At 43.1% G+C, this 24,588-nt stretch overlaps 1 protein-coding gene across 1 annotated transcript; it reads right to left on the reverse strand.

The window, feature by feature from the left end:
* Positions 1–24,120, reverse strand: LOC133784057 (uncharacterized). Its single transcript, XM_062223582.1, has 2 exons — positions 23,090–24,120; positions 1–716 (listed from the first exon to the last, which is right to left on the reverse strand). The coding sequence occupies exons 1-2, from the start codon at positions 23,162–23,164 to the stop codon at positions 297–299; spliced, it is 495 nt and encodes a 164-aa protein (XP_062079566.1). The 5' UTR covers positions 23,165–24,120; the 3' UTR covers positions 1–296.
* Between the last annotated feature and the right edge of the window lie 468 nt (positions 24,121–24,588).

A 24,588-nucleotide genomic window follows, 5' to 3' on the forward strand; every position in this document is an offset into this window, starting at 1 on the left:
TTAACCTTTTCGATATTAAAAGTTAACTCAATTACTCACAATTTATGGCCAAAAAAAAACAAGTAAATAACATTAAAATCATTTGGATGAACGAAACTCAATTTCACATTAACACCATTAACAAAGTTCCAAAATCAAACATTAGGATTCATTAACAATTCTAGCTATAAAAAGTTCACCACATAAATAAAATATCCAAAATACTAATAATAAATGCAAACATTGTCAAGAAAAATAAAAGAAAAGAAATTAAATACTAAGAGAATGATGAGAAAATCAACCCCCAATAGGTGTCCCTAAGTGGTTCTCTTCTTATCCTCTTTGAATCTCATTCCTCTTCTTTCTTTTTCCTTTTCTTCTTCTTCGTTCTCTACTTCTCTCTCTAATGGCTGCCCAAAAGTTCCAGGCCTCCCCTTTTCTTCGGATGATCGTATATATAAATGAAAAAGTGGAAGGATAATCATATATGATATTATGGCATTCTTTCTCCTTCCCCGCGTGCTAGCTACTTTTCTTCCCTTCTTTTTCTTGTCTTTTGCTAACATATGGATCAACTCATGAAATAAAGGTCCAACTACAATCAGTAGCCCATGCCAATTTAACTCAAAAATATGTTGATTAATAATGTTGAGGTGGCAACTTCTATGGTGGACCTCTAAAATACTCTTGCTTCCTGGAAGCCATGTTGTGGCTTTGTTGCTGCATCCTAATAATTCCTGTACAAAAAAATTATCATTTTAAATCACATTAGTTTCTTTCCACTTCACTCAACTCCATGAAATTTATCATTTTCTTACTTATTTTTTCCTCATAAAATAAAAACTAACTCCTAAACACAAATAAGAAGAAAATGAATCAATTCTATAGACAAAGACAAAAATCACTGACCTTTCTAATCAAATTATAAGCTAAAAGTATTAAAGATAACTCTATATGCTAGAGTTATCAATGAGACTCAAATCACAAAAGTGCTCATTCAGGGTATCTTCGAGAAAGTTTTAGGATTTATAGTGAATGCTCGAGGCATAGAGGCAAACCCGGATAAGATCAAAGCATTAATCGATATGCCTTCACCTCGAAAGCATAAATATGTCCAGAGTTTAATGGGACAAATGGTGTCTTGAAGTAGGTTTATCTTGAAATCCACAGACAAGTTCCTACCATTCTTTAATCTTTTGAGAGGGGGCAAGAAGTTCGAGTGGTCAAACGAGTGCGAGCTCGCCTTTCAGGCTCTCAAAAAGCACCTCGCTATGCCACCAATCTTATCCAAACCAGTCACGGGAGAAATATTGTACTTATACATCACTACAACTGAGCATGCAATCAATGCAACACTTGTTCAGGAGGATAATAAAGTACAAAGACTGGTCTACTACGCCAGCAAAAGACTACTGGGAGCTGAATCTAGATATCCAGTGATGGGAAAACTAGCACTATGTGTTGGGATTAGGCTTAACAAACATTTGTTTGTATTACAACTCAATGAAAAAATTATACAAGTAAATCAATCTCATAAAATAGTTAAACACAAATTACATAAACATAATGGATAAAGTTTAGAGTAGACCTCCCTTTAAGAAAAAAACCCTAGGGACATAAAATCACAAGCTATGATTTTATCTAAACCACAAAAGTGATAAGATTTCACACAAATGAAGATTTGTTGTCCAAGAATCTCTATTCCTAGCCTTCCTTTGAAGATTCTTGAAGCTACAACCAGTGGAATGAGATTGGGATTCACAAGCCTTGGTTCTCCATGCAATTAAAGTTTTCTTGATAAAGATATTGGAGAAAACTAGTAATCTTGGAGTTAGAGTGGCAGAGAGAGAGAGTGTGTTCTTCTTTAGAGAGAGAAAGAGGTGAGTGATCAAGTCACCAATGAACTCATTTGACCCCTAAATAGTATAGGATCCTCAATTGACTCAACCAATGAGAATAGAGCATTTAAATTTAAGTTTATGAGCTAAAACATGTAACCGTACGGACATTCCTTAACAGACTAGGCGACGCGTTGCCTGGCAGGCAATGCATTGTTGCCTCGTACTTTCTCTCCCTAGGGTTTTGAGAGCCTAGGCTACGTATCGCCAGTGCCTTTGTAATTTGGCTCCATGAGGTGTCTCAAAACACCTCCAAATGCTCCCAAACTTTTTGGGTACTCTTATGTACTCCAAATAAACATTTTGGACCTAAAATTTTGATTTAAAAATGTCTATACTCAAAGTCAACTTTCACATGTTTACTTTTGTGAAATCGTTATTTTTTAGTACTTCTTCATGCCTAAACAATTCCACCATGTATTTAACTAATCCCAACATTCCTCCACTTGATTAAATACATCCTTTCTTTTCTAGCCAACGATGTTAGCACATAAAGTAAAATACCTTATGGGTTTGAAATTTACCTTAGTGAAAACACTAAAAATCTTAAATCGAAATGCTAAGGTATTCTTAAAAGAATGAACCCAACATTCCTAGTGATAAAAAACCAGTAATGTCTTACACGCCTCTATATGATTACTTATGTACTTCGCACTGTTTGTGCCCAGCACTATTTATGGTCTTGTGCTTGATCCATTCATGAACCATCCAGAGAGAAAACTCCTACTCTCTTGAGAGTCGACCCACCTCTAAGTTCACATAGGTGAAATTCTTACAACATCTTTGCTACGTTTAGAGATGTTTGTTACGCTTAACTGAATTTCATTAAAATTCTTAGGCTTAACCCTCACTTCAGTAGCAACCAACATTAACTCACCCTTGATGAGACTTTAGAATGTTAATGCCATGCTCAACTTCATTGCATACAATTAAACCAAATTTAATAACTCTTTTAATTGTACTAAATCTTATATGAGCAAGTCTATTATGCCATAAAGTAATAAAATCAAAACCAAGCACATAAGAGGAAGATGAGCATGCATTATCATCAAAACCATTGTTCTTGGTACACAATTTAATCAACTCATCACAAGTATAACCCTTTCCTATAAAATAGTTTCCCTTTGATAAAATTAGCTTACCGGCTTCAAACACCACCTTGATGCCTGGTTTTCTCAATAAATGCCCACTCATAAGATTCCTACTCATATCTGGAACATATCATACAATGATCAAAAGAACCTTCTTTCCAGATGTGAAGTAAAGATCAACATTCCCCTTGCCCAACATCTTGGACCTTTGCTCATTCCCATTTGGATCTCATGCCCATCCTTTGACTCCTCAAAGGTCTTGAAGACCTCTCTATCATAGGTTACATGAATGGTGGCACAAGTATCATACCACCATCCTTGCACCTTTCCTTAGATGGCATTCACCTCACTTAAAGTGACAATCAACTCTTCTTGAGTTGTGTTAACTTAGATCCATTGTTATGGGGATTTCGATACTTACATTCTCTAGCCAAGTGACCACTATTACCACAAAAAAAACAAGGGCCTCTCACACCCTTGAATTGCCCTTCATTATTTCTTGGAGCTAGATGAGTATCTTTCTTTGATTGGGGTTTCTTGTGAGTCTTCCCTTTGGATTGAGAGGGTTTCTCTATGGCATTAGCCTTGGATGTCCCTTCATTGGACTCTTCCATATTCTTGCCTCTAGAATGAGACTCATCTTCAATCCTTAGGTTCTTCAAGATCTCTTCTAAGGATATATATTCATTCCTATGGAGAATCTTCTTCCTATAGCTTCTCCAAGATGGAGGTAATTTAGCTATAATCTCTCCCACAATGAAGGGTTCTGACAATGTTACCTGGAGGGTGGACAACTCATTCATAATTTGAAGCTCATGAATTTGGGGAAGTAAGAGTTTAGCATTAAAGAATTTAAATTCCATGCATTGAGTGGTGAAAATTTTGTGTGTACCTTCTTCTTCGGTTTTGTATTTCTTCTCAAGAGCTTTACATATCTCCTTAGTCAATGTTGTATTTATGTAGAGATCATAGAGACAATCTGAAAATGCATTGAGAATGTGGCCTCTACAAATGAGTACATCTTCTTCGCTTTTCTTTCTTTCTTTGAACACTTCTTGAGAGTCATCATCCTTTCGAGCCTCCAAGCTCTTCAAATCTTTGTCAAGGATTTAGTGAACTTTCAATGTTTTGAGAAGAAACTTGACATTGTCTTGCCATCTAACAAAGTTAGAACCATCAAATCTATCTAGTCTAACTAGGTCTTCGGACATGAACTTTAGGGCTGAGATTGAAGAACTTTCTTCCATGACTTTATCTAGCACAAAAACCTTTAGAAACACAAGAACTTTGACACAAAACAAAGTTTTAGAGATAGAGATTTTTTATTGTTGCGATTAGGCTTCACAAACCTTTGTTTGTATTACAACTCAATGACAAAACACAAGTAAATCAATCTCATAAAATTGTTAAACACAAATTACATAAACACAATGGATAAAGTTTAAAGTAGACCTTCCTTGAAGAACAAAACCCTAGGGACATAAAATCACAAGCTATGATTTTATGTGAAACACAAAAGTAACAAGGCTTGACACAAATGAAGATTTGTTGTCCAAAAATCTCTATTCCTAGCCTTCCTTTGAAGATGCTTGAAGCTACAACTAGTGGAATGAGATTAGGATTCACAAGCCTTAAATCTCCATGCAATTCAAGCACTCTTGATGAAGATCTTGGAGAAAACTAGTAATCTTGGAGCTAGAGAAAGAGTGTGTGTGTGTGTGTGTGTTCTTCTTTAGTGAGAGAAAGAGGTGAGTGATCAAGACACCAATTAACTCATTTGAACCCCTTAAATAGTATAGGATCCTCATTAGACTCTACCAATGAGATTAAACCATTTAAATTTAAGTTTTGGAGCTAAAACACGTAACCGTACGGACATTTCATAACAGACCAGGCGATGCGTCGCCCTATACTAGTGAACACGTTGCCTGTTACTTTCACTCTCTAGGGTTTTGAGAGCCCAGGCGACGCGTCACCTCCTCGCCAATGCCTTTGTAATTTGGCTCCATGAGGTGTCTCAAAACACCTCCAAATGCTCACAAACTTTTTGGTTACTCTTATATACTCCAAATAAATATTTTGGACCCAAAAGTTTGATTTAAAAATTCCTATACTCAAAGTCAACTTTCACATGTTGGCTTTTGTGAGATAGTTATTGTTTTAGCACCTCTTCGTGCCTAAACAATTCCACCATGTATTTAACCAATCTCAACACTATGCCTAGTTCACACATCTCAAAATCTTCCACCTTACTTTCAAGCACATCCTATTAATGCGCTGTCTGATCAGCCACTAAGATAAATATATGCGAAACCTAAAGCACCCAGAAGACTATTGAAGTGGGCGGTTGAACTCGAGCAATTCGAGATCACAAACCACCCGAGAACAACTATAAAAGGTTAGGCCTTGGCTGAATTTATAGTTTAATGTACATGAATAATCAATGAAGAAGTCATAACCCTAGCTCGCGATGGATCCTCCAACGATGACGGGTAGGAGGTAGGCATATCCTAATAACCCCATCTTGAAATATGTTTCACTCAGGCTTAAGATTTGGCTTCGAGGCTTCAAATATCTAGGCTAAATATGAGGCACTATTAGCCGAGCTCTGAGTGGAATCCGAGCTGAAAGCTAAGGCCACACACTGCTATAGTGATGGAAGTTGTAATGCCCTACTAATCCAGGACTGTTACACTTGTGTGTTTAAAATTGTGCTAGACTCGTTAAGCGAGTCATTTGGACTTATACGTGTGATTAAAGTTAACTATTGGTTTAGGTATTAAAAGTTTGGTCAAAGAAGTAATCATTTTCATTAAAAAGTTTAAGCTTGTACATGGGATCCCAAAAGGAGTGTAAAATTTAATTACAAACATAAAATGAATACAAAAAAGGCTGACCTAAGCGACAAAATCAGGGTTTAACCCTAGTTCCTCTATAGGAATCTCGGCTGTGGCGGTCGAGCAGACTGCATATGTACACGGTCGGTCCAACTTCTCCTTACCTTACCTACACCATATTGCACCTGTGAACCAAGGCTCAGCAAGAAAACTTAAACAAGTAGACACGGGTAATTAACATATCATAAATAGCATGCTTAGCAGTAATAACCATACTCAAGCAGGCATTTAACTCAATTATACGACCATATAGTCACACAAGTTCATACCACACTTCGTTTATTCAAGCGGCTTCAGAGCCAGACAAGTGCATATCGCACTTCCATAGTGACCAGCCATAACAGCCTATATTCCACATGCTTATGCCCACCACGGCTTATAAGTCGAGCTTTTCTATCATATTTAATCAAGTATGTTATTCAGACATAACACAGTCATTCATATTTAAACAGATATTCAAAGGCATATAATCATGTTCAATAATCGGGGCTCAAGCCCTAATCACAACCCAGGTGCAGTTTTCTTACCTCAGGTCCTACGCGAATAATGGTACGACCCAGAGCACGATCCTTCCCCGAGCCTTGCGGTATACTTAGTCACAGCCATAAGCGGTACTCTTGTTCTAAATCTAATTACTAAATTTGGGACCAATCCCATGCTCCCAGGACTCCCAATTCAACCAAGCGACGTGGTGGAATCGTCTCCCGAGCCTCCAAGCTCTAACAAATGATATATATTGAAATGGTTATAGGGTAGGGGCACCCAAAATCCCCTTGCATAGTGCAAGGGCACCCAAAACAAGGGAATGGTGGCCCAAATAGGCAGACACACCCCAATCTCCCCTGCGTAGCGCAGGGGCGCTACAACGTGAACCCAGAATTCTGGGTTTCGTTTTCTGCGATTTCTCTGACCCAATTGCCAAAAATTGACCCAAGACCCTCAATAGTCATCAATCCTAGTTTCCTGACTCAATAATATCGAAGCCTTGACCCCAAATAGGCCCAATAACTCACAAACAACCTCGAAGAACTCAAAAACCCAGAAATGTCAATAATCACAACTTTTAGTTCTCAAAACCAATCTCTTTTCCAAATATGAAAAGCAATAAATAAAACACCATAATTTAGATCAAAACAAGTTTTAAATCAATAATCTAAACAATCTCTATCATCATATACATAGAGAACTCCCCTAAAACCCTTTGTTGACGCAGTTCTTCACCAACAGGTAATTAAGAAAATAAGAGGAACGGATTAGTGCTTATGTTGAACCGAAATAGATGAATGATCTTTTTAAATGGACTGGTGACACGATCACATTTTTTAGGTTGTTCAAAGGTTAAAATCCTTCTACTCCACCAGTCAATATTATTGCTATATGCTTGGTATTCTTTTACAGGGTATTTCCTTACACAATAGAATCCAACCCTTTGCAACTCCCAGGGTCTCCATATTTATAGGAGAGGGCACCTGGGAGTTGGTAAGAAGGTCATCCCGTGACCTTCTTACCTATCATTTCAACTCAATGACATTCATGATTAATTCCTAAAACCTGACACATGAAGTGTGGTCTAATCAATAGGTAAGGGGGATAATGGGCCGCACGGCCCAACCCAGTCGTGGGTGTCTAAATACGCACGTTCATGCTGCATGTCCGAGAAGTCAGGGATATATCCGACATGTGATGTCAGATATATGCACGTTTACCTTGCGTGGTTGACTTTACAAAAGGTCACAGCCTCCAACTCTAGCTCGCACCACGAGTTGGATGCTTCCCTCGACCTGTGGCCTTCAGAGTCCAGACTCAGTCCTTAAGTAATCTTTGGTGAACCCTTGGATATCCCGAGCTAACGAGGTAGGACCTGACAACAACAGCTCCGGTCATGGGGGATCCACGTGGCTGATATAGTAGTTTAGGCCGTATCTCATCTTGCTAATAGCCCGTTGGAAAATCAGGGCGTACATTTTCCCCCCAAGCCCCTGCTCGTGGTACACGACGACGTGTAGGGCCACAGTAGGGGCTTTTTAGCTTCCCCATGAACTCTTCATATTCCACATTCTACGCAGGCGCCGAATGCGTGGAACATCGTGGTTGGTGACGGTACGTCTTCCGAGAACCGCATTAAATGGCCTAGCCTATACTCAGCCGTCGTTTCTTCTTTCGAGTGGAGAGCCTTGGATCCCACATCAGGACAATCCAACGGCCCTCCTCACATGGCCTTTCACATATATAAAAGGGGTGGCCACCTTACGCATGGGCCACCCGTTCATTTGAAAAAATTTCAGAATTTTCTCTTCTTCTTGCTCTCAAAAATCCCCCTTTTCTCCTTCCGGTTACCATCTTCGGCGTTCCAAAAAATCAGGTGCAAGGGCTCCCTTGAGGCTTTGGGATCATCTACTCCGACAAGGCCCTCAACCCAGACGACCCCTTCATCCCCTCTCCAACCAGAATACTCTGTAAGTCTCCTGACTGTGCATGTTTTGAAATTGTTTTTCACTATAGCCTAGGTAAATATTTACTGTAGCCGCATGCAAGGTTTTGTTGGTTTTTTTTGGGCATGAAGGGTGAAAGCCTTTTAGGTTAGGGTATCGCCTGTAGCATAAAACCATTTAGGGACACGGTTTATAGGGTGCATTTTCTGGGGAAATTTTCTGGGTAGGATTTTTGGTATGCTTGTTTAAAATATCCAGTATGTTGGGTGCAAAACTGGGTAGCTTAGGGGACACGCTTCACATGCGGTTTTGCCTCTCTTGCCTACTGAAACTTTCCTTCCAAGGCAAAATTCTATCCTGACCCTCCTGACACACGAATTCCGAGTAATTGGGGATCTGTTGGGAGCACAGGCGCGTGTTCATAGAACCGCGTGGTCAAACTCTCCACGCGCTGAGATTACCTCAGCTTGTGCAAAGAAAAACTCCTTTTGATTCTTCCTTATGCTTAGGTCGCCTTTTCTGAAATCTTTTCTTTTGTTCGCTAGGCGACCAGATGGCACCCAAGAAGAACGCTCCAAAGAGGATCGCTGGCAGCTCGTCCTCCCAACAATTCAAGGGAAAAGAGGTGATGACAGACTCCCCAATCCCTGCCTTCGAGCCGGCCGTGGAGCAGGAGCTCGAGGTGGCGCCCGATGCTTTCTTCGAGGCCGAGAGGATCATTTCGAAGATCACCGATCAGGGGAAAGTGAATAAGATATTCCTTTCCCATGGCATCGAACTAGGGAGGGGCGCCCTGATCGCCCGACCTCCCGCAGAAGGTGAGTGGAGTAGCGCGCCGCTCGACGAGGAGTTCGCGGCCTGGAGTGATGAGCACTTCAAAGCCGGGGCTTTCCTCCCGCTGGATCAGTACTTCACCGACTTCCTCAACTACGTGAGGTTGGCTCCTTTCCAGCTCCCCCCCAACTCCTATCGTTTGTTGGCGGGGTTGAGATATCTATTCCTGAAACAGGAGTGGGAGGTCCCTACTCCGGCAAATATCTTATACTTCTTCTACCTCAAGGCCAGCCCGGAGCAGCGAGGGCGAGGCGACGGGTTCTATTACTTAACCCGATTTCCAAATACGACTGCAGTCATCGAGCTGCCCAGCCACCCCCAACGACTTCAAAGACCAGGTCTTTATGTCCAAGGGGTTTCGCAAATGCGACCTACACTACTTCAACCGTCCTCGTAAGTGTCTACTATCCTTAAATCATAAGTTAAGTGTCGATTAGCTCCCCTCCTCCCTTTTTTTTTATTAGCTTCTGACTTAAAACAACTCTGCAGCCATCTTCGCAAGGACAGAGAAGTCCGTGATCCTTGGAAGCCAGTACGAGACACTGGCGGGCTTGCCCCCCAGTGAGAAGGATTATCGCTAGCTCGTGACAGATGAGACGATGCTGGCCTGCAAGCTGATCTCCTCAGGCCAGACTCTGAATCTGAGGAGGCCCCGGGTGCCTCCCCCAGCTCGCGAGATGAGGCTTATCCCCGTGGAGGAGGCCGCGGGGGATGAGGATGAGGAGGACGAGGTGCCCCTCATGAGGAGAGGATCCGGTCCGGAGCAGCTGCAGGTCCCTCCGGCCAAGGTAACCTATAGATGTTTAGGAACTTAGATAGGGCCACTGCAGACCCCCGGCTAGTTAGGTTCAATCCCAAGCAGCTCATCCAACGCCATCGAAGTGACCCAAACTTTGATGTAACACTGCTCCACTGCATCGACCAGCTCGTATTGGATTACGAAAGTAGCCGCCCTAGGGGTACCATAGTTGTAGAAAACACCCTAGCCTTTAGGTCAGTCCTATTCGAGGAGTATGGGACCAACCTTCGGTCATGGCCATCACTCTAGGAGGGTGTCGTAGCTCCGGGTCTTAGGAAATACATAGAAGAGTCTAGTCCTGAGGCAGACTCGGATCCAGAACCCGCGCCAGCTTGGGAAGTAATTCCCCCGCAGAAACTCCGCAGCCAATGGTCATGACCATAGATTCCTCTTCTAGCTCGGGGGGTAGGATTCCTTTTAGTATATATATATACTTGAGTTCGCCTTTTTCCCTCTTGTTTTTGTTTTTGCATGACTGCTTGCTGACATATTGATGTTGTCTTTGCTTTGCCAGAGGAGATGTCTCAGCCCGGGGGAAAAAATCTGCGAACTATGTTCACCGGAGGGAACCCCTCAGCTGGGGCCTCTGGTCCCAAAATGAAGAAGCTCCGGGTGGCGAAGAAAGTCGCTGGGACCCCAACCAAGTCCCCTGCAAAGGGGAAAGAGCAGACCCCAGCTGCTCAGGCCGAGGAAACTACACCTCTTGCTGTAGTGGAGAACATGCCCCCACCCCCTCCGCGAGCTCCGGCCTTTGTCTGGGACACAGGGGCGGAGCTCGGGGCCTCGGAAACTGCGCCCCCCAAGGTACGCATCCCGATGGACCCCCAGGATCTGGAGAAGATTCCAGATGTCTTTCGGGGGACGGTGTATGAGACGGCGAGCTACGCCGTCAACCACTTCTACCGCTTCAATGAGAGAGAGCTGCGGGCCATCGAAACAAGAAGCCCGGTGGCCGTAATGGAATTTTCATTGGGCATGGCCCTAATAGTAAGCTCACTTTACCTTTATTTTTTATTATCATGCCTTGCCCTGTTTTTCCTCTCTTTTTTTTTTCTAAGGCAGTTGCCTCTGTTTTTGCAGAGCGTCCTAGCCCTTCACCGGAGCATAGCCAGAGCCAAGGCCCAACTCGAGGATATGAGGGGTGAACATTAGGCGGCCTTGGCCGCCCATCAGACTTCCTTGCAGACGGCCCAACAGAAGGGAAAGGAAGCCAAGGATGCCCTGGCGGCCGTACAGGCTGAGCTGGAAGAAGCCCGTCCCAAGCTTCAAGAGGTCGAGGCTACCAAAGCCGCCCTTGCCGCCGTGCTGGTCGAGCTAGACTCTGCGAAGGCTGGGGGCGAGGAGGCTAAGGCCGCCTTTGAGACGGAGAAGGCAGCTTCCAGCACCGCCATGGAGGACATGCTCTACCACTGCTGGGTCTACAACTCGGATGGTGATTTCTCCTTCTTGGGAGTGGACGTCTGGGAGCCCTTGCTGGAGGGGTTTAAAGCTCGCCTCCAGAAAGAGGCGCCTTCTGAGACCGAGAAAGCCTCTGTACCGACCGAGCAGGAGGGCGAGACAGCGACTTCCACGGGACCGACTGGTGGAGCCTAGGGCCTTTCCATTTTACACCCACTCTTTAATATTCTCATTTTTTGTGTAACTTTGCATGAGGTTTTTCCACCTCAAGACAATTGGTTTTATCAATTTTTTCTTTTAATTAGTTTATTTCCCTTCGCCTCCATGCATTTTAGTCACTGCTTTGAAAAACTTAGTTCGTGTTAATTTTTTGACTAACATCCTGTGCTTTTTAAGAAAAAACACTGATTAATCAATTTAAATTAACTTCTAACTTTTATGACCTGGTTATGTCCAGGAACTTAGTTTGAAAACTTAGTTCGCGTTAATTTTTATCAATATCTTGTGCTCTTTAAGAAAAACAACGATCAATCGATTTAAATTAACTTCTAAGTTTTATGACCTGGTTATGTCCAGGAACTTAGTTTGAAAACTTAGTTCGCGTTAATTTTTATCAATATCTCGTGCTCTTTAAGAAAAACAACGATCAATCGATTTAAATTAACTTTTAAGTCTTTAAGGTAACCTGGTTAAATCCAGGATAGGACTTAGTTCGCATTAATTTTTATCAATATCTCGTGTCTTTTAAGAAAAACAACGATCAATCGATTTGAATTAACTTCTTAGTCTTTAAGGCGACCTGGTTATATCTAGGTACCATATGCCCCCCAAGTAACTGGGAAAGGGTTTTTCGTGGTTACTTTAAATTACACTTGTAAATATGTACAATTATAAACGAAAAGTTAATTCTCATTGCTTAATACATAAAAAATGGCCTTTTAGGCCTTACAAGGGTGTCATTGATAATATCTCTTCAAATGGATGGTGTTCCAAGTTCGTGGGACTGCCCCTCCATTGAGCCGAGCTAATTTGTAAGTTCCTTCTTTAATGACCTCGATGATTTGATATGGCCCCTCCCAGTTCGGTCCCAATACTCCATCTTTGGGATCCTTGCCGGCTAAGAAAACCCTTCTGAGGACAAAGTCGCGAATGCTAAAGGCGCGCTTTTTTACTTTTGAGTTGAAATAACGAGTGATTTTTTGCTGGTAATGTGCGAGCTGGAGTTGCGAATCTTCTCGTCTTTCATCAACCAAGTCAAGGGAAGCGCAAAGTAGCTCGTGGTTGCAGTCCTGGTCATATGCCTAGACTCTATGCGAAGGTACCTTAATCTCCACAGGGAGGACTGCCTCACTCCCAAAAGCCAGGGAGAAAGGAGTATGACCCGTAGGAGTCCGGTGCGAGGTCCGGTATGCCCACAGAACCTGGGGGAGCTATTCTGGCCAGACCCCCTTGGCTTCGTCTAGCCTCTTCTTGAGACTCGCCTTTAGGGTCTTATTGACGGCCTCGACCTGGCCATTCGCCTGAGGATAGGCCACGGAGGAGAAGCTTTTCACAATTCCGTACCTTTCACAAAACTCGGTGAATAGGTCGTTGTCGAACTGAGTCCCATTGTCGGAAACGATTTTCTTGGGCAGCCCGAATCGGCAGATAATGCTCTTAACCATGAAGTCGATGACTTTTTGGAAGTTATTGTTGCCAAAGGTTCTGCCTCAGCCCACTTCATAAAGTAGTCGATGGCCACCACAGCGTATCGAACCCCACCCTTTCCAGTAGGGAGGGTGCCAACAAGGTCGATTCCTCAGACTGCAAATGGCCATGGGGAAGAGATCATCTTCAGCTCGACTGGGGGAGCTCGAGCAACTGTGGCGAATCGCTGGCACTTGTCGCACTTCTTGACATACGAGATCGAGTCCTTGGACAGAGTGGGCCAGTAATATCCTTGCCTTAAGACCTTTAGGGCCAAGCATTGCCCCCCAGTGTGATCCCCGCAAAAACCCTCATCCACCTCCTGCAGGATGGCCTTTGCTTCACCTGGAAGAACACATCGTAGGAGAGGTAGGGAGTTCCCACGCCGGTATAGCACCCCGTCTACCACCGTAAACCTTGGGGCCTGGTACAGTACCCGCTGCGCATCATTGCGCCCCTCAAGTAGCTTCCCCTCGGTGAGATACTCAAGGATGGGGGTCATCCAGGTCGGCCTAGCGTCGATTCTCTCGACCTCCGTCCTGACTTCTTCTATACTTGGTTTTTCCAAGAACTCTACCGGAACTAACCCCAAAGCCTCCGTCTCCCCGGAGGTGGAGAGCTTGGCAATAGCGTCTGCGTTAGCGTTCTGCTCCCGAGGTATCTGTTCGATTGAGCCTCACCCGAACGCAGACAGTTCGACTTTTACCTTTGCCAGGTATGCAGCCATCTTGGGTCCTCGTGCCTGATACTCGGCCAGCACCTGGTTTACCACGAGCTGGGAGTCACTGAAGCACTGGACGGAGCTCACCTTCAGCTCCTGGGCTATTCTTAGCCCGGCCAGCAAAGCTTCGTATTCGGCCTCGTTGTTGGAGGCCTTGAATCCGAATCTCAGCGCCGAGTGGAATCTATGTCCCTCAGGGGATATCAAAATGATTCCAGCCCCGGAGCCGTTCTCAATGGACGAGCCATCTACGAAGATCTTCCACGACGCCTGAGCCGAGGTGAGCTGGGGTGAGTCTTCTGCAGAATCTTCCTGGAATCCTGTGCACTCTGCCACAAAATCGGCCAGGGCCTGACCTTTTATAGCAGTTTGTGGGGTGTACAGAACCTCGAACTAACTGAGTTCGATAACCCACTTTAATAGGCGTCCCGATGCTTCAGGTTTTTGCAAAACCTGCCTTAAAGGCTAATCAGTCATGACGTGTATTGAGTGGGACTGGAAGTACGGCCTGAGATTTCGGGAGGCCATGATAAGGCAGAACGCCAATTTTTCCATCAAAGGGTATCGGGATTCAGCTCCGAGAAGTCTCTTGCTGATGTAATAGACAACTTTCTGAACCCAGTCTTCTTCTCGGACTAATATGTCACTAGCTGCATCCTCTGTGACAGCTAGGTAGAGAAAAATAGACTCTCCTACCTTTGGTTTGGATAATAGGGGTGGCTCTGCCAGATGTGCCTTCAAATCGAGAAAAGCACTTTCGCACCCTTCTGTCCATTCGAACTTCTTATTCCCTCGGAGCAGGTTGTAGAATGGCAGGCACTTATCGGTGGATTTTGAAATAAACCGATTGAGGGCTGCCACCCTTCATGTCAGGCCTTGGACGTCTTTGCGCGACCTGAGTGAGGGAAGCTTGAGTAATGATCTGATCTTGTTGGGGTTTTCCTCGATTCCTCGGGTATTGACAATGAAACCCAGGAATTTTCCAGATGCGACTCCAAAAGTGCACTTCTGTGGATTAAGCCTCATGCCATACTCCCGTAGTATCTTGAAGCACTCCTCCAGGTCAGGAACATGGTTATCGCCAGTCTTTGACTCGACTAGCATGTCATCAACGTACACTTCCATGTTCTTCCCGATCTGGTTGGCGAACATTCTATTTACTAACCTCTGGTGTGTAGCGCCGGCGTTCTTCAGCCCGAATGGCATGACCTTATAACAATAGACGTTAGTCGGGGTCATGAAGCTGGTGTGCTCCTGGTCCGTCGGATTCATGGCGATCTGATTGTAGCCTGAGTACGCATCCATAAAGGACATGAGCTCGTGCCCCACCGTGGCGTCCACCAATTGGTCAATCCTTGGCAAGGGAAAACAATCTTTGGGGAAGGCTTTATTCAAGTCGGAGAAGTCGATGCAAGTCTGCCACTTCCTGTTGGGCTTCGGGACCAGCACGGGGTTGGCGACCCAAATCGGAAACTTGGCTTCACGGATAAAGCCGCATTTCTTGAGCCAGTCTACTTCTTCCTCTAAGGCCTCAGCCCGGGTTGTTCCCAGGCGCCTCTGCTTCTGGGACTTCGCAGGAATGCTCTTGTCCAGATGAAGGGTGTGCATGATGACATTTGGACTGATTCCCACCATGTCCTCATGTGACCACGCAAACACATCCAGGTTATCCTGTAGAAACCTAGTCAGCTCCGCTTTCCTCTTGTTACAGAGGTTTTTTCCGAGCTTGACCATCCGTGAAGGGTTTTGTGGGTCGATGCTTACTTCCTCGAGCTCCTCGATGGCCTGGAGCTCGGACCTGTCCTCGCCTATTAGGGGGTCAATATCCTCACTTAAGACGATATTTTCCCCTTCGGCGCTCTAAGGTTTTTCAATCTCAGGATCAGCTAAAGGTTCCTGAGATTCCTCTCCTCCACCTTGGATGGTCATTGCTAGCTGCCCGGGTTTTGATTTTCCCTTCATGGAAATGCTGTAGCATTCCCTGGCAATGAGCTGATCACCACGAACCGTGCATATCTCCGTGGAAGAAGGGAATTTCAACGCGAGGTGGCGAACAGAAGTGATGGCCTCAAAAGCTATAAGTGTGGGTTGGCCCAAAATAGCATTATACGCAGCGGGGCAGTCGATGACCATGAACTCGAGGAGTTTAGAGACTGTCCGAGGCCCTTCTCCTAGGGTGATCACCAGCTCGATAGTCCCTATGGCTGCTGATCCTTCTCCCGAAAAACCATACAGCATCATGGAGGTTGCCTTCAGCTCGGCGACAGCCAAACCCATCAACTCCAGCGTGGACCGGAATAGAAGGTTTACCGAGCTCCCATTATCGATTAGCACCCTCCTAACCCTCCGATTAGCGAGCTGCACTGCTACGACCAGAGGGTCGTTATGAGGGAACTGAACATGGCCAGCATCTTCTTCTGTAAAAATGATTGGTTGCTTCTCCAATCGCTGCTGCTTTGGGAGACGCTGCTCCGGCACAAACTCTACTCCGTTATGCACCTTGAGTTCGTTTATGTATCTCTTCTGGGTGCCCTTGCTCGCGCCAGCTAAATGTCGATCTCCCCGAGATTGTGGATATCTCTCCTCCTATCACAGGAGGAGGGACGTCCTGATCCACCAGAGACCCGGGCTGACTAATCGGGACTTCCGGAGCAGGTCGACTTGTCGGAACCCTGTTTCGCGCGTATTGAGCCAAGGGGCTGACTCTGATGAGAGTTTCAATCTCATCTTTCAAATGCCTACAATCATCAGTATTGTGGCCAACGTCGTTGTGAAAACGACAAAACTTGGAGGTGTCCCTTTTCCCCTTCTGGTGCTTTAACGGCTCCGGTTTCTTCCAGGGGAGGCGAGCAGAATTTTCCAGGAAGATGTTCTCCCTAGAGTGGGTGAGCTTTGTATAAGTCGCGTAGACCGGCTTAAATTTATCTACGAACTTATTCTTCTTTGGGTCGTGCTGGCTGCCCTCGCCGCTCCCCTTTCTTTTGCCTCCGCCGAACTGGTTATTCTGTGTAACGTTCTGGGTCGCAGTCATGACCTCCGTTCCCACTCCAGCGGGCTGCTCAGGACCTGGCTGGTTTCTACAGCTGAGGCTTCGGCCTCCTCCAAGTTGATCCATTCCTGGGCCCTATTTAGGAATTCGTTCACTGAGCTAACTCCCTTCATTTGTATTTCTTTCCAGAGTCCCCCTCCGACGAGGATTCCAGTCCTCAAGGCCATGAGCTTGGATCTGTCATCTGCATCTCTGGCCCGAGCGGCGACATTCGCGAACCTGCTCAGGTAAGCCTTCAGAGGCTCGTCGGGCTGCTACCTCACGTTAGCCAGAGAGTCGGCCTTGACGCGGGCAGCCTGGGAGGCTCAGAATGCTCTTTTGAACCACTGCATGGCTGGTCCAGTCAGTGTGGAGGGAAATATCAAACATCTCAGCTCATGGCCAATTTTGTGGGCCATCATCAGGGTGTTGAACATCCCCAGATGATCCGACGGGTCTCCATCTCCGTTGAATTTGGACAGGTGTGGCATACAGAAACCGGGTGGGTAAGTCGTTGCTGCTATGCTGGGGGCGAAGAGCTCCAGCTCGTCCCCCGAATCATATTCGTCTTTCTCTTTTTCTGACAGGAGCTTCCTCATCAACTCCTCCATCTGAGCCAGACACTCGAGGGTTTTGTCCTGATTTCCTTGGTTATTCCGGGGTTGCTCGACAGCTCCAGATCCATTGTATACGTTTGGTGGGTTATTGCCCCTCCAATCTTGAGATAGGTTATTTGGGGCGTTCCCGCCGTTTCGCACCTCGGACAGGTCTCCCCCTGAGAGAGCATGGCTGCCACCTCCTACTGGTTCCCTTATACGAGAGTTTAGGCGATCTCGCAGGTCGCCCCCTGGGTGGTTTGAGGACTTTGTGCCGAGCTTAAACGTTGACGCAGGTCTCCGCCAGAAAGGTCACTCCGACGACTGCCGGTCCAGTAGCTCCCGTTAGAAAAGCTCGGAGTCCGCCTTTGGGGGTGAGGATCCGGGCTCTCTCTCGATGTCCTGCTGCGTCAGGAAGGTCCTACGGACGACGGGTTTCTCCTACTGCTTTCGTAGGCTGGAATGTCTCGGATGGGCCGAGGAGGAGACGGGGGATGCCTGACCGAAGATGCAATCCTGGTTCCGTCAGGGCGGATCAAGTTAGGTGGGGGCCTTTCGGCCCTGTCAACCTGCGGGTCCCGCGCTTGGCGATCTGGACGAGGCGCAGGACGGCTGGTGGGGACGGGCTGATTTTGTGAGCCCTCCCTGGATCTCCTTCTGGAATTCCTTCGAGCTCTCCTAGGCGCGCTCGAGGCTGGTTGTGAACTGGGAGTTGAAGTTCGAACCGAGCGGCTATACTGCTGTTTGGATCTAGGCATTTCTTTGAAGTTTTCCTCTCGACGGTGCGATGAGGGAACAGAGTTGGATGCCAGCGGTCTGTCCGAGCGGCTAGGCCTGGACCGATTACCCTGGCGGGACTTATGAGTCTCGCCTTGCCTCTTTCTGACATTAGCGTCGGTTGTAAGAGGGGTAGTCGGGCCAACACCTCCTTGATCTGCTGATTAGCTTTTACTAGTTGGCTCCTCAGCTGAGCATTCTCCATCTCTACCGCAGTGTAAAAATCTGGGTTTGGATTAGGTGGCCGAGGCGCCGAACTTCCAGTGTCATTCTGGCCAACCGGCTGCTTGCCCGGCCGTTGCTGGACTTCAGGAATTTGTTCACCGGGGATGGCGATATGATGAGCCTCCTGCCCATCATGTTGTTCCTTCTCGTTACCTTGTCTTGATCGAGTGGTCACCATAGTTGGATGTTTGCGATAGCACCAATCTAACTAGCTCTCAACGAAAGCACCAAACTGTTAATGCAGTTCTTCGCCAACAGTTAATTAAGAACATAAGAGGAAGGGATTAGTGCTTATGTTGAACCGAAATAGATGAATGATCTTTTTAAATGGACTAGTGACACAATCACGTTTTTTAGGTGGTTCAAAGGTTAAAATCCTTCTACTCCACCAGTCAATATTATTGCTATATGCTTGGTATTCTTTTACAGGGTATTTCCTTACACAATAGAATCCAACCCTTTGCAACTCCCAGGGTCTCCATATTTATAGGAGAGGGCACCTGGGAGTTGGTAAGAAGGTCATCCCGTGACCTTCTTACCTAACATGTCAGCTCTGTGACATTCATGATTAATTCCTAAAACCTGACACATGAAGTGTGGTCTAATCAATAGGTAAGGGGGATAATGGGCCGCATGGCCCAACCCAGTCGTGGGTGTCTGAATACGCACGTTCATGCTGCGTGTCCGAGAAGTCAGGGATATATCCGACACATGATGTCCGATATATGCACGTTTACCTTGCGTGGTTGACTTTACAAAAGGTCACAGCCTCCAACTCTAGCTCGCACCACGAGCTGGATGCTTCCCTCGACCTGTGGCCTTCAGAGTCCAGACTCAGTCCTTAAGTAATCTTTGGTGAACCCTTGGATACCCCGAGCTAATGAGGTAGGACCTGACGACAACAACTCCGGTCATGGGGGATCCACGTGGCTAATTTAGTTTAGGTCGTATCTCAGCTCGCTAATAGCCCGTTGGAAAATCAGGGCGTACACCCTTAAATTAAAAGTCCCAAACAAATTCTCCATAGCTTCAAGAACACCAAAGTGAAAGGAAGAACACCAAGAAAGGTTCAAACATCTTTACCTCAGCTAAAGAATTTTTAAATCCCCACTTGATGTTCCTTGCTAGCTCCTAATCTCCCAAGAGAGCTTAAATTCTTACAAATTCCTTAAGAACAAACTAGCTTCAATTTTTTGTCTTAGATTCCAAAACCCACACAAAGAGGTAACCAAGAGAGAAAATGAGAGACGTGTACGTGTATGACCAAAACCTTCAGCCAAGGTTGCCTTTTCTCTAGTTGTAAGGTAATTAACCATTATACCCCTAGCCAAACCAATGCCTTTTAACCAAAACCAAGGGCATTTTAGTCCTTTCCCCAAAATTCCCACTAATCCTCAAATTATATCATAGATTACAAATTAAATCTACTAAACCCAAATATGCACCAAATTAATTCCCATTATCCAATAAATCCCAATAATTTACCAAATTACCAAAATACCCCTAAGCTCATCCTGAGCCGAGTATTTAACCCCGTTGTGACTTTCTCACTAAACTACTCACCAGGATCGCCTCGTGCCGAATACCTCAAATATATCCACATAATAATGTGGTCTCAATCCTTAGTGGATCAAAATTACTAAAATGTCATTTCTAACAGAAGTGGGCCTACAAGCATATTTAATACACATCAACATGCATAAACAGTCATATCATAATATAACTCATGCAATTCACATAATCACATAAATATTAAATTAAATCATATAATATCACACAATATTCCCATAATGTCCTCCTGGTACCCTAATCAAGACACTAAGACTTATTAGGAACTTTGGGGTGTTACAGCAGCATAATTGGAGAAAGTCAAAGAGGTGTTCGAACAATTCGAGTTCTACATTATCGAGCAGGTTCCACGAGAACAGAAATCAAATGCAGACGCCCTAGCTTGACTTGCCACAACCAGGAGGGCAGACACACTCAATGTAGTACCAGTGGAGTTCTTACCATAATCGATCATAACCAAGCCTGGTGAGGTTGAAGTTGACATGATAGAATCGTAGCCTACCTGGATGACACCTATAATCGACTACCTCGAAACTGGGAACCTGCCTGTAGACCGGAACGAGGCCCGAAAATTAATCTACAAAATACCAAGGTACACTATTTTCGATGGGATAGTGTACAGAAGAGGATATTCCATGCTATTACTACGAGGTGTAAGCACCCAAGGCTAAGAAAACCTAGAAGAAATTCAAGAAGGATTATGTGGAGATCACGCTAGGGAGCATAGCCTCTCAAAAAAAGTAATAAGGCATGGATATTTCTGGCCTACTGTATGGGCAAACTCATTTGAATACGTAAAGCATTGTGACAAGTGTCAACGGTTTCCCTCGATACCTCGAGCTCCACCAACCGAGCTCACCATGATGAAATTCCCTTGGCCATTCGCAGTATAGGAAATCGACCTCATCAGATCCCTACCAACAAGAAAAGGTGGAGTCAAATATGTAGTAGTTGTCGTAGACTACCTCACTAAATGGACCGAGGCTGAACCTCTGGCCACAATCACCTTGAAGAAAGTTTTGGACTTTGTGGTGAAGAACATCATTTGCAGATATGGGATACCAAGAAAGATAGTCTTAGACAACGAAACCCAGTACTACAGCAAGATGTTCACACAGTTCTGCGAGAAAAATGGGATTATTAAAAGCTTCTCCTCGGTTGCCTATCCCCAAGCAAAAGGTCAGGCTGAAACCATAAACAAGACTCTCAAGAGTTCTATGAAGAAAAGGCTCGAAGAGACTATAGGCAGATGGCTAGAAGAATTACCACAAGTCCTATGGGCTTACAGGACGACAACTCGAACCTCAACCGGACACACACCAATCTCCCTAGCCTACAGCTGCGAGGTGATGTTGCTGATTGAGGTCGAAGTTCCTACTATATTGCGTGAAGCATATAATCAAGACTCAAACTAATCCCAGCTCGAAGAATCCCTAGATCTAATTGAAGAAAATCAAGATGAAGCCTAACTTAAAAATGTTGCATATCAGCAAAGGGCTAGAAGATATTTCAACAAAAGGGTTCAAGATAGACACTTTGGAATGGGAGACTTGGTGCTAAGACGTATATTTTTGGCCACGCGAGACCCATCTGCAGACATGGTTGGAACTAATTGGGAAGTACTTTATCAAATTGAATCTATCATTCGACCTGGAGTCTATATACTAGCTCGACTAAATGGAGAATCGGTCCCATGAGCTTGGAACGTTGAACATCTACGACCATATTTTCAATAAATTATGGAATGATGTTTATTTAGTTGTAACCAAGATTGAATTTTCCCAAAGGCACTCTTTTCCCTTCTTGAGATTTTCCCATAGGGTTGGCTCTTGAAGGTTTTAACGAGACCTTTTATCAATAAAATGTTAATAATTTTCATTATTTTTATTTGTTATTTTTTGCAAGCTCTCAATATTCAATAACCTAAGATTTCTCAATCATGGGAATTTGAGGGGCCATAAGTGGTATACAATCATACCATAAGCTCAAAAAAAAGTATAACAAAAATAAGTGCATGGATCACTAACCAAGCATGAGCATAAAAGTAAGTGCAAGGACCAATAACAAAGCATGAGCATAACTCCATTACGAGTCTAGACTAACCAGTGCAAATAAATCGATACAAGGATAAAGTTGTAATTCTAGATTAACCAACAATATTCATATTTCGAGACAGAGTTGGAATTTTTTGCAAAATAGTTTCAACCTCGCAACCTTGAGACCATACTCAAGGATATGGAAAATTTCTATCACTAAGCAAGAAATAACTAGACTAATGAGACTACACACCAATAAGTATTTTAAACGCAAAAATGAATGGTTTAAGTAGTATTCAACCTTGAATATAACGAGGTCAAAATTGAGCAATTGGATGAACCATGTATGATCATCAACACACCAAAACACTTAACAAGATAGTAGAATAAATAACATGAGTGGTGACCAAACTAAATGTATTCCAATAAATTCCTGGGCCAAGAGAAGTGACCAGTCTGTCACTAAAAGTCCAACTTATTTCAGAAATAATAACAGAGAACATATACATATAAGTAATCATAAAATTCTAGGAAAATATTGACAAATTCTTTGAAGCATTTTATCAAGGGTTTATACTTTATTGGACCATGTGCTTTGCCTCATTACATGTTTGGACCCTGTGTTTTGACAAATTATTTTTTGGATTCTATATTTTGTAAAATGGTTAAAATAGAACCCTAAACTCGATTTTGGTCAATGATTTCTCAACTAAAATTACAAATAATTTACCAAACTAACAATTCAGAACAAAAATAAAATCATTCTGCTTAAAAACTGTATTGTTATATTCAATTTTTTCTTCATCAAAATTGAGTTTAGGGTTCTATTTTAACCATTTTACAAAATATAGGTTCCAAAAAGTAATTTGTCAAAACACAAGGTCCAAACAGGTAATGAGATAAAATACAGGGTCCAAAAAAATATAAGCCATTTTATCAAACAGTTAGTATACATTAAGCATACCCTTGATCAAAATCAAATTATTATGTGTAATATAGATTTAAATGCATCATTTAACACAATTTTGATTCTTTTAAAAAAGGAAGAATAGTCTACTTTAATCAAAAGGACTACCAATATTATGTGACAGGCATACATATTTAATAGGTGCCAAAACCATACCTTCATAGTTGCCGAAAGGTCTTTGGAATCCATGTCAGAGAAAGATCGGAACAATTCCCACAACGAAGCCCCCATTAATGCTTGTAGTGTTTTCCCCTAAATCCTTCACTATATTATCAAACCAAAAACCATTACTAAAAAAAATGAAAAAAATATACAACAATGCCAAATGAAAATATTAATAATAAAAAATACTTTCACGGTAGAGAATGTAAACTTCAAAATCATTAACTAGTACAACTGTTTTAATTTTGACAAATTAAAGAGACTCCATGGATTTGAAAGAAAAATCTGAAATAAAATATAGAAGAAAAAAATAAAAGAGTAAATATTGTTAGGAAAAATGTAAATCAATGTTATTTTGATGCATTAAGATATTCAAAAAGATTATTTACCTTGTTTTTTGAGTGAGAAAATTCAAACCCCTAATAGTTTGAGTTTTAGGGTTATTGAAATCTCTACATCTTCTACAACAAAACCATATCATGGGTCAAAACTAAGATAAATCACATATAAATGATATATATGTAAAGCTAAAAATTAAAAAAGTTAAAAAAAATCTAGAAATTACCTTAGTATTCGTAGGACCTTCAGTCAACATACATGAAGGTAAAAAGGCAGCCTCGCATAAGGAAAAGTATTCTAAAAAACCAAGGGATATATATATGCCTTAAGCATGAGTGAAAAATCAGTATTTGAAAGAAAAATAAACACAATAATTTTTTTTAAAATAATAACAATAGAGAAAAGAATAGAGAGAGCGAACAAACTTGTTGTATGGATTCATTGAGAGATCCAAATCGAGAGAGAGCAGAAAATGAAAGAAAAAAAAATCTAGAAGGAGATTGAAGAAGAAACTGGAACCTACACGTCTTCGTCAAACAAGCCCCTTTGGATCCACAAACAAGCCCATCACACCCATAGGGTTCAAATTCAAAAGAAAATAGAAAAGGTATAGGTTCGACTTTGAAGAGGGAAATCAAAATGATAAAAGCTAGGTTCTCTCGTTTAGTAGTGTATAGGCGAGAGACTAATTTACTTGAAAAAAAACTTTAATTTGGCGCTTTACTTTTAACTCTGCGCCTTTCTTTACATGGCAAGTCGGCTCACTAAGAACTGACCTACCATGTCACATGACAGGCCAGTTCTCACAGAACCGACATATTATGTCACATAATAAGTCAGTTATCACACAACAGACCTACCATGTCATTTAAAAAATTATTAAATAAATATTCTAAATTATTTTATAAAGTTTTTTTTAAATTATAAATACTATTACATTAAAATATTTTTTATTTATAGAAATTAAATTAATTTTTTTAATTACAATTAATTAATTTATTTATTCATTTATATTTCAAAATTTATAATATATGTAACATTAATAAATATATTTTCTTATACTTATTTCATACCCAAACAAATTATATATATGTATTGTTTATATAAACTAATATAGTTTCAAATTCAAATAACGTAAAAACAAATTAGAGTCT

This window comes from Humulus lupulus, chromosome 6 (genome assembly GCF_963169125.1).
Source record: "Humulus lupulus chromosome 6, drHumLupu1.1, whole genome shotgun sequence".
Taxonomy (NCBI): domain Eukaryota; kingdom Viridiplantae; phylum Streptophyta; class Magnoliopsida; order Rosales; family Cannabaceae; genus Humulus; species Humulus lupulus.

What these genes read in the sequence shown, in the direction of transcription:
- LOC133784057 (XM_062223582.1), bottom strand. Translation starts at nt 23,164, where the DNA reads ATGGGGGCTTCGTTGTGGGAATTGTTCCGATCTTTCTCTGACATGGAT. An exon ending in ACCTTTCGGCAACTATGAAG is followed by an intron (nt 717 to 23,089) that starts GTATGGTTTTGG and finishes TTTTTTGTACAG; the next exon opens with GAATTATTAGGATGCAGCAA.